Source organism: Peromyscus maniculatus, chromosome 1 (assembly GCF_049852395.1).
Source record: "Peromyscus maniculatus bairdii isolate BWxNUB_F1_BW_parent chromosome 1, HU_Pman_BW_mat_3.1, whole genome shotgun sequence".
Classification (NCBI taxonomy): domain Eukaryota; kingdom Metazoa; phylum Chordata; class Mammalia; order Rodentia; family Cricetidae; genus Peromyscus; species Peromyscus maniculatus.
The window spans coordinates 118,400,369-118,410,854 of record NC_134852.1 but is presented as its reverse complement, the minus strand read 5'-3'; the positions used below and the strand labels follow the sequence as shown (position 1 = coordinate 118,410,854).

General features: G+C 37.9%; 1 protein-coding gene across 1 annotated transcript; it reads right to left on the bottom strand.

The window, feature by feature from the left end:
- Positions 1-331: 331 nt before the first annotated feature.
- LOC102914638 (olfactory receptor 5P76-like) lies at positions 332-1,277 on the bottom strand. Its single transcript, XM_015991445.2, has one exon. It carries the CDS (start codon positions 1,274-1,276, stop codon positions 332-334), a length of 945 nt encoding a protein of 314 aa, XP_015846931.1. The 5' UTR covers position 1,277.
- Between the last annotated feature and the right edge of the window lie 9,209 nt (positions 1,278-10,486).

The window sequence follows — 10,486 nt, the reverse complement described above, 5'->3', positions numbered from 1 at the left end:
CAGTGGAAGAATGCACACTTAAGGATGTACAGGTAGCACAAGTTGGTTTTGATAAAAAGAATAGTTGGGTGTGTAGGAAAGGGAGTTGTAATGAAAGGAGTTGGGAGAGGGTATGAACATGATCAAAATACATTGTACAATATTTTCAAAGACACATTAAAATATAAAAAAGAGAAATGCAATAAATACAGAATCTATACATACTGGGAGAAAAAAGAGACGAAGACAAAAGGTATAACAAGAATCCTAATAGCCAAACCTGAGATAATGGTCCCATTGGTCTTGGGTAATTATCATTATTATATTAAGTTTTATAAAACAATAGATTGCTCTAAGAAAACATTTTCTTACCAAGCTGTCTCTTCAGAGCACTCTTAATCTCATTGTTCCTGAGGCTGTAGATGAGGGGGTTCAACATGGGGATCACCACCAGGTAGAACACAGACACTACCTTGTTCTGGTCTGTGGAGAAGCTGGACTTGGGCATCACATAAATGAATGTGATGGTCCCATAGAACAGAGTGACTGTAGTGAGGTGGGAGGTGCAGGTGGAGAAGGCCTTTTGGCGGCCCTCAGTGGAGCGCATTTTCAGGATGGTGATGAGGATGTAGGTGTAGGAGATAGCAATGACAAACACTGTGATCATGGTTACTGATCCTGTAGAAAAAGAGGTAACAACTGCAGAGTCACTGACATCAGAACAGGAGAGTTCAACTAAAGGAGCAAAATCACAGAAAAAGTGATTGATTCTGTTTGGTCCACAAAAGAGAAAAGAAAAGAAGGAAAGGGTGAAGGAGGAAGCATTAAGAAAACCCCCTATGTAAGATCCTACAACTAACTGGATACAGATTTGTGTAGACATTTTGTTTGAATAAAGCAATGGGTTACAAATTGCTACAAAGCGATCATAAGCCATGGCAGCCAGAAGGAAGCATTCAACTGTCCCAAAAAAAGCACCAGAGCCAAGTTGTATAGAACATCCAAAGTATGAGATGGTAGTTTGATTAACCAGGAAGTTGACAAGCATATTGGGAGTGACAGAAGATGAATAGCCTATGTCAGTAGAAGCCAAGTGACTGAGAAAAAAGTACATGGGGTGATGAAGCTGGGAAGAAACTCTGATGAGGAGGATGGTGCTGAGGTTCCCACACACAGTCACCAGGTAGATGCACAGGATGATGATGAAGAGGACGACTTTAAGGACTGGGTCATCAGTTAAGCCCAATAAAATGAACTCTGTCACTGCAGTGTGGTTCCCATCATCTAGGAAAGCCATGGGACAGTGTAGCTGCTGCCAGATCAAGGCTGTGATGGAGACATAATAGTAAGGGATTTATAAATATGTCACTTCATTTTATTTGATATATACATGGAGAGCATTACTGACTAATATATTTTTTAAAAAAATTAGACCAACAATGAACATTTTACTAGTGTTATCATTATTTATACATTGTATACAATAATTCCTTCCAAATAATTTAAGCAGAAATGCTAGAAATTTATTATTTAATAAATAACTTTTATTTATATGTATTTATAGTAAAGCATATCTGTTACCTGCACCACTCCCTCACAGAAATAAAGAAATAAAATAATGTGATTTTTAAGAAAATAACAATATTCTTATTATAAGTGTAACAAAAGACCAAAATGTAAAAGCAGAGAATTATGTTTAAAGAGTTAAATAATTGCTAACTTTTATTAAATGCTTACTACATCACCAGCACAGGATTTTTAAAAACTTGTATATTTTTCTATTTTTCTTTCCATTACATAGCATTTTTTATCATTTCCATTTTACAGCAGAAAAATGTTTTAAGCTATGTAACACATACACAAATGTATGTATAAATATGTATGCACGTACATATAATAAGTAACAAAATTATGGGGCTTCAGAGATGATTCAGTAGTTAAGAGAGCTTGTTGCACTTGCAAAGGACCAGGGTTTGATTCCCCAGCACCCATATGGTTTCTCATAGCAATCTGAGGTTCTCATTCTGCGGATCCAATGACCTTTTCTGGTCTTCACAGGCACAAGGCATGTATGTGGTGTATACATATGTATATGAAGGCAACATTCATAAACATAAAATAAAAATAACAAATCTTTTAAAAAATGAATAGATCTGAACACCAGGTGGGTTGAACTAACTCAGAGAATTCTATACTATAAATAATGTGTGGCCATGCAATTGAGGGCACATACAAATTAGTGACAGACATCAGGGTGGCATTTCAGCTTTCTGATAGTTAATACATAGAGGGGTCCTTTGTAAATGATACTGGTCACAACAGCTGTCATTTCTTTAAGTAAGGTTATGTCTTGATCAACTTCTAAAAAGAATATAAATTTTCTTGTTACAACTGAGAAGAAATAGAAGAGAGGTCACACTAAAATTACAAATGCAACTTCCTGTTATAAGCTCATTAAATATTTTAAATACTTCTAAATAGATCATCACTCTTTAAAGTAGCTTGAAATATTAATTTCATCATGTAAAATATGAATAATAATAATTTAGCACATTATTACTTATTTTTATTAAAGCACACCAAATCTTTTCCCGGTGCCACAGCATTTTGTAATAGGTGTGTGATGGAATAAATTCACATAATTTTTAACAGAGGAAACTTATCTATAAGTATTCAAATAGGTTTATGAAGGTTCATCTAGCATGGCACAGAATGACTCTCATCCTTCCCATTCTATATTTACATCCTCATTTGTCCGCAGTGATGCCTGTGATGCTGGAACATTCAGTATATAAACAAAGAATGTCTTTGCATGTGATAATCCCTGGTAGTAAGCCACCATAGTATTTCAAAGCTAGGGAACTTGTTAGCCTTTTGGCTGAATGCTATGTGTGTACAAATTTGAGGGCCATGTTAGTTTCTGGTCTTACAATGCATGGATAAATAAGGAATCTTTGAAAACTTGGGGGTAGCTGGGAAGAATGTAGGGAGGGGAAACTGGCCAGGATATAGCATATGAGAGAAGAATCAATTTTCAATAAAATAAAAAAGAAAACTTAGTTTTATGCCCAATCATTCTGAATAATTTGTCTATGGAAGCATATGGTGATTTCTACAAAGTCTGTTTATTTCCCTTCTGGTACATGATTGCCTGACTCCATTTGACTTGTTTCTCCACCATGCTTCATAGATACAGTACATTTTCAAAGAATAAATATCTCCATTTACCAATAAATCACAATCTTACCTCTTGAAATAAGAATTCATTTCAAAGTAAGAAGTTCAAAGTCACTATGGCTATGATTTTATAGCTACAAAGCTGTCCCCATTGTCATTGTCTGTCAGTGAGGATAAGTCCCTGATGAGGATCTGGATTCCAGTGCAAATTTAAATCACCAGGGATCATTACTTCGTTCTCAGTGAATGCTGAGCAGTTCACTTCACACAAACACAATTAATTTTCAAGGGGTCCGTCAATCTCCAGTGAACTCTTGTTTTCCTGTTTATGTGAGTATTGGTGCTCTTTCACTTGGTAATTAATGGGAAGTGCATGATAATCAATTATCTTAGGTAAATATTCCTGCAAGTTGATATTTGATTCAGTTTAGTTCACATTAGAAGATTTTAAATTAATCAGTAAAATGCACTATTTTTTACTTCTTTCACTAATGTGCATTAATTTTCCTTTTATTATTTTAGTAGTTGATGTAACATTCTCTATTAGGTACTTCGGTGAATACAGGGAGGGATGAGATTCAAAGTTGAATAATTATTTAAGGCACACACAATTTTTATAGTCAAGGGTATAAAATAGCATTGTTACTTAGAAAATAATGCATGAAAAGAGGTATGTATGATTTCCAGAAAGAAGTTTCATTCCACAATTCACATACCTCAAACAAGAGACAGCTGGTTTCAGTTTATATGCTGTACTTGAGGATAGAATGCACAGTGATCCTCTACCCAAAGAGTTAGCTCAACTCTCTTGCTAATCTTACTTTCATTAAGTTGTACATTGTACCCATGACATAGCCTTGATAAAAGTGGTTGACCACTGAACATCAGTCAGCTTTCAAACAAAGTGTTTCCTGTCCCTACTGGTAAATGAGAGGTAGAGACAGGATTATCTCTGAATGCTCCCTTGGCCAGGATCCTAGAGTATGGAGCAGTGAATGGCAGAAAAGACCCTGTATCAAAAATGGTGGAAGATCAGGACACACAGTGACGTTGTCTTCTGACCTTTTAAATAATACTATTGTACACATGTACCTGGACTCACACAACACATGCACACATCATGCATGCACACATCACACAATATACATAAATAGCAGTCAAAGCTTTCTTTAATAAGCTGTATATTTAATGCTTGATGTAAATTATCTTTCTCTCTTTTTTTTAACATGGTCTCATGTAATCCAGATTGACTTTGAATTTGCTAGTAAGCTAAGGAAGACCTTGATCTGCCTGTTTCCATCTCCCAAGTTCTTAACAGGTACCCAACATTCAGTCTATGTGGTATTAGGGATATAGCATTGGACTTCATGTATGCCAGGCAAGGATTCCACCAACTGGGCTTCATTCACAGGCCATTATATTAATTAAGTTTAATTATTTGTACACACACACACACACACACAACCTTCTATTTTACAGATGAGAATAAGCAGAGATTGAGCTTAAACTCCTTTTCTTAATATATTCATGGGTCAAGTCAGAATTAATTTAGGATTATGGCTTATGTCAGATTGGATGCCAGATGTATAGTTTGGATGACTGTCACCAATAAGGATTCACTGCTCTCACAAGGCTCTACTCCAACTGCCAACACTTCCTGCTTGGATGAAGGCAGTGACAATCTAAAGGGGATCCTGAGAAAATTAAGAAATATGGTCAAGTCCTGACTGGAGTAGTCTGTGACACTGTATTCTCTGAACCAGTTGCTTTGAAGCTGTTTTTAGATGTTGGATCATCTGGGCCATGGTGTTAACGGAGGCCTTTCAGAGGTCTTGGCTGGTCAAACCATATTAGCCTGGAAGCAATCCACAAGTTCTCATCTTCTGTGGAAACAAAAGCAGAGCCACAACTGACAGTCTTGAATCCCTCCAGTGATAGATGAACTCTCCCACCCCCAAGTGAAGGTTTCCTGCTTTCTACCTAGCCTTTTCTGGAGGATGTCTCTAGGCCTACATGCCTGACTTTTCTCAGGGATGACCCTTGACATAGTTCCCTGCAAACATTTTTCCCTGCTGAACACAGGGTAATTAGGCAAATGCTCTAGCCATTTTGATAGGGCTGTGCTTCCACTAATCCAGCTATATGATAGGAGCAAGCCACTTAATGCAAATCAGGGTTTGTCCTCTGGTTTCCTAATCCTATATATTTTCTCTACTCTGGAATAAAGTTGAGTTGACTCACTGAAATCATCTCCTGGAGTGCTAACTCCATCATATCCATAGCCATCCAAACACTGTTTCCCATTTCTGCTACCTCCCCACTTATAGACCAGCAACTGATGATCCAAGGGAAGAAGAAAAACCACAGAGAGCTCACTCTGGTGGTGAAGATCTGATGAGCTGACCAACCCTGTAACTACCCAGGCCAGAACCAGGGTTACTAATTGGCCCACCCCAACATCTACCCCCATCTATGATCTGGTGGAGCATGTGAAGGGGATAGTCCTGCAGACCCAAAGCTACAGGATTTCCAAGATACAGGGCAACAATAGGTTGTCCAAGAGGAGTTCCAGAGAGGGTCCAGCATTGATAGGGTAGAAAAAAACAGAGGCCTCAAACCAGACCAATGTCTCTTTGCAATGAACACTTGCATGTAGAGATATATGGATAAAAGTGTTTATTGTGTGACTTGCTGTGTCAAACTACAGTTTCCATGATGAGATTTCCTTTTTTCTTTTTTTTTCTCTTGAATTTTCTTTTTCTTATTTTTGGGAGGGGTTGCAAATGCAGAGAGAGAATATGAAGGGATGGGAAATGAATTGGATTGAGATGCATGATGTGAAAGACACAAAGAATAAATAAAAAGAAAGTTTAATAAAAAACCCAACACCCCTTCATGATAAAAGTCTGGGAGAGAGCAGAGATACAAGGGACATACCTAAACATAACAAAAGCAATTTGCAGCAAACCAATAGCAAATATCAAAATAAATGGAGAGAAACTCAAAGCAATTCTACTAAAATCAGGAACAAGACAAGGCACTCCACTTTCTCTATATCTATTCAAATATAGTAATTGAAGTTCTAGCTAGAGCATTAAGACGACTAAAGGATATCAAGGGGTATGACACAAATTGGAAAGGAAGAAACCAAGCATTGCTATTTACAGATGACATGAGAGTATACATAAGTGATCCCAAAATTTTGCTAGGAAATTTCTACAGCTGATAAAGACTTTAGTCAACTGACTGGATACAAGGTAAACTGAAAAAATGTCAATAACACTCCTATATATAAATGACAAATGGGCAGAGACAGAAATCATGGTAACAATACCCTTCACAATAGCTACAAATAATACAAAATATCTTGGCATAAATCTAACCAAGAAAGTGAAAGACATGTATAATAAACATCCAAGTCTTTGAAGAAGAAAATATCAGAAGATGGAAAGACCTCCCCTGTAGCTAAGAGTTTTTCTGGGTCCCACCTGGCCCACAGGCAGGATGAATCTCTCTCACCCATCAGTCCTTCAACCATTTGGACCCAAGCATACACACTGAGGTTTATTAATTATAACTGCATGGCCATGGCTCAAGCTTTTTGCTAGCTAGCTCTTATATCTTAAATTAGCCCATAACTATTAATCTATGTATCGCCACATGCTCTGTGGCTTTACCTGTGTCCCATTACATGTTGCTCTTTGGGGGACTCACTGGTGTCTCCCCTGCCTTCTTCTTGTCTCTCTCTTTGAATTTCCTATCTGTCCCTAAGCTGTCTTGCCATAAGCTAAGTGACTTTATCAACCAATCAGAACAACACATATTCACAGCATACAGAAAGGCATTTCCCCCTCACTTCCCCCTTTCTGTCTAAACAAAACAAAGGTTTTTAACTTTAACCTATTAAAATTACAAATAATAAGACAGAATTATAACAAGCAAAAATTATAGTTACAATAACTAGTTTATTTGTATTTGGCCAAATTAATGAAGATATTCTATCTATCCTATATTTATGAGTCTAAGGCCTCATATCTACCTTATCTCTTATCAGAACCAAGGAAAACCATAATTATAACTATCTAGTCTTCACCTACACCAAAGATCCCAGAATATATTACCTAAGTAAACAGGAAGTACATTGTAAGCAACTTCCAAAAATCGAGAATGACAGAGAAAGCTGGCTATCTGGACAGTTACCCAAAGTTCTTCTGCAATGTTGGGGCATCCATTCTTTAGCCTACAAACCTGGAGTCTCTCAGTTGCTTCTCTCTGTGTCCTGTAGAATATCTGTAGAATGTATGACAGTTTCTTACGTAAAGCGGGAACCTGAAGGACCATCTCATCTTGCAAAGTTCATTGGTCACCTTCCTATGGGTCCTGTATGCCCAATTTATAAACATTTTATCAGCAGTCCAGGTAGGAACAGTTTCTTAACCAAATGACTATTTTTTCAAGAAGAAGATAAACTCCCTATGGAGTGTCTTTGATGCCCATCATCCTCTCTGAAGTAAATTGGTGCTGCAGGGAGCAGATGTGTCTCATTGTCCAGAAAGTCTAAATTTTTAAAACATTTTAAATGCCATATTCCATAGGTCTTTGAAGTGTTTGAAGATGATATGTCTATCTAAAATATATCTCTGCTTGACCTTGAAAACATACCTAATATGACTATAAGTTTAATTATCATGGATGATTAATTATTAATCTGTATTTATTAATTATACATTATAATTTCAAATGAGATGGACAAACATAATACCTTAAACAAGATTAGAAATATATATACAATATAAGAAAATTAACTTTAAATTTGTATCAATAAACTAAAAGCTATAACAATGTAAAACATTTTAAACAAGTTGCTCTTTAAAAGTAGGTTCAACAATACACCCTTTTATACTATCATATCTATATCCTATATTTTTATATTATATATCCCTTTCTGCTTTTAGAAAAATATTGACTATGACCCATAACAATTGACAAACATCTATAATCCATTCTTTGGGAATGTGGGTGTAGTTTTCTAGGCTACTTCCTGCTGATAAAGGGCACGGTATTCTTATAGTGATACAAAGAAAATTTTAGGATTATGGTCAAGTCCTGACTAGAGTAGTCTGTGAGACTGTATTCTCTGAGACAGTTGCCTTGAAGTTGATTTTGGATGTTGGATGATCTGGGCCGTGGTGTCATTGGAGAACTTTCAGAGAGTCTTGGATGGTCAAACTATATTAGCCTGGAAGCAATGCACAGGTTCTCAAACAGTTTGAGCCAAACAACTGTCTTCTGTATCCAGAGGCCCTAGTCCAGTACCATGGGGCTCCACAGCCACTATTCTACAGTTCATGGTCTTCCACCAGTGTGACTGGTCATCTCTGTGCATCTTTACATCATGATCTTGGTGTCCTCTGCCTGCAGAATCCCTCTTGTCTCCCATTGATTGGATTCCTGGTGCCTAGCTTTGGATCTCTGCATCTGCCTGCTGTGGAATGTTCTGTATGTTAAATGTGTTGCTCTGATTGGTTAAGAAATAAAACACTGATTGGCCAGTAGCCAGGCAGGAAGTATAGGTGGGACAAAGAGAGAAGAGAATTCTGGGAAGTGGAAGACTGAGGCAGAGAGATGCTGCCAGTCGCGGCCATAACAAGCGAGATGTAAGGTACCAGTAAGCCACAAGCCATGTGGCAACTTATAGACTAATAGAAATTGCTTAATTTAAGATATAAGAATTAGATAACAAGAAGCCTGCTGTGGCCATACAGTTTGTAAGCAATATAAGTCTCTGTGTGTGAGTGGCTGTGGGACTAGTGGGTGAGAGAGATTTGTCCTGACTGTGGGCCAGGCAGGACTGGAGAAATCTCCAGCTACATCTGCCTATATCAGTCACTGAACAAAGGCTCTATGATGACAGTTAGGGTATTCACTAGACTGGTCACTAGAGTAGACCAGTCCAGGTACCTTCTGGACCACTGTTAGAAGTCCAAGATGGGGTCATCCTTGTGGATTCCTGAGAGCCTCCCCAGAACTCTGCTTCTTCCTATTCCCATGATGTCCTCATCTATCATGGTATCTCCCTCCCTGCCCTGTCTAGTTTGACCCTCCCATTTCCCTGTCTTCTCATCCCCCACTCCTCGTCATCCACCCCCCACTCCCAGTCCACTCATGTAGATCTCATCCACTTATCCTTTGCTGGGCCAAACATGTGTCCCTCCTAGGGTTTTTCCCTGTTAGCTAGCCTCTCTGGATCTGTGGGTTGCAGTCTGGCCATCCCTTCCCTCACATCTAGTATCTACTTATGAGTGAGTACATACTATGTTTGTCCTTCTGAGTCTGGGTTACCTCACTCAGGATGAAATTTTCTAGTTTCTTCTATTTGCCTGCAAATTTCATGGTATCATTGTTTTGTACTGCTGAGTAGTATTCCATTGTGTATATGTGCCACATTTTCTTTATCCATTCTTCAGTTGAGGGGCATCTAGGTTATTTCCAGCTTCTTGCTATTATGAATAATGCTGATATGAACATAGTTGAGCATGTGTCCTTGTGGTAAGATTGAGCATTCCTTGGCTATATGCCCAAGAGTGGTATTGCTGGGTCTTGAGGAAGACTTATCCCCAATTTTCTGAAAAACTTTCATACTGATTTCCAGAGTGGCTGTACAAGTTTGCATTCCTACTAACAGTGTAGGAGTGTTCCCCTTGCTCCACATCCTCTCCAACATAAGCTGTCTTCAGTGTTTTTGATCTTAGCCTTTCTGACTGGTGCAAGATGGTATCTCAGAGTTGTTTTGATTTGCATTTCCCTGATGACTAAGGATATTGAGCAATTCCTTAAATGTCTTTCAGCCATTTGAGCTTCTTCTGTTGTGAATTCTATGGTAGGCCCTGTAGCCCATTTTTAAATTGGATTGTTTAGTATTTTGAGGTCTAGCTTTTTAATTTCTTTATATATTATGGAGATCAGCCCTCTGTCAGATGTGGGGTTGGTGAAGATGTTTTCTCTTTCTGTAGGCTGTTGTTTTGTCTTATTGACCATGTGTGTCCTTTGCTCAACAAAAGCTTTTAAGTTTTAGGAGGTCCCATTTATTAATTGTTTCTCTCAATGTCTGTGCTACTGGTGTTATATTTAGGAAGTGGTCTCCTGTGCCAATGCATTCAAGACTACTTCCTACTTTCTCTTCTATCAAGTTCAGTGTAACTGGATTTATGTTCAGGTCTTTGATCCACTTGGACTTGAGTTTTGTGCATGGTGACAGATATAGATCTATTTGTAATCTTCTGCATGTTAACATCCAGTTATACCAGCACCATTTGTTGAAGATGCTTTC

Bases quoted from the DNA above. Each gene is read 5' to 3' on its own strand.
- LOC102914638 (XM_015991445.2), bottom strand. From the start codon at position 1,276: ATGGCTTTCCTAGATGATGGGAACCACACTGCAGTGACAGAGTTCATT.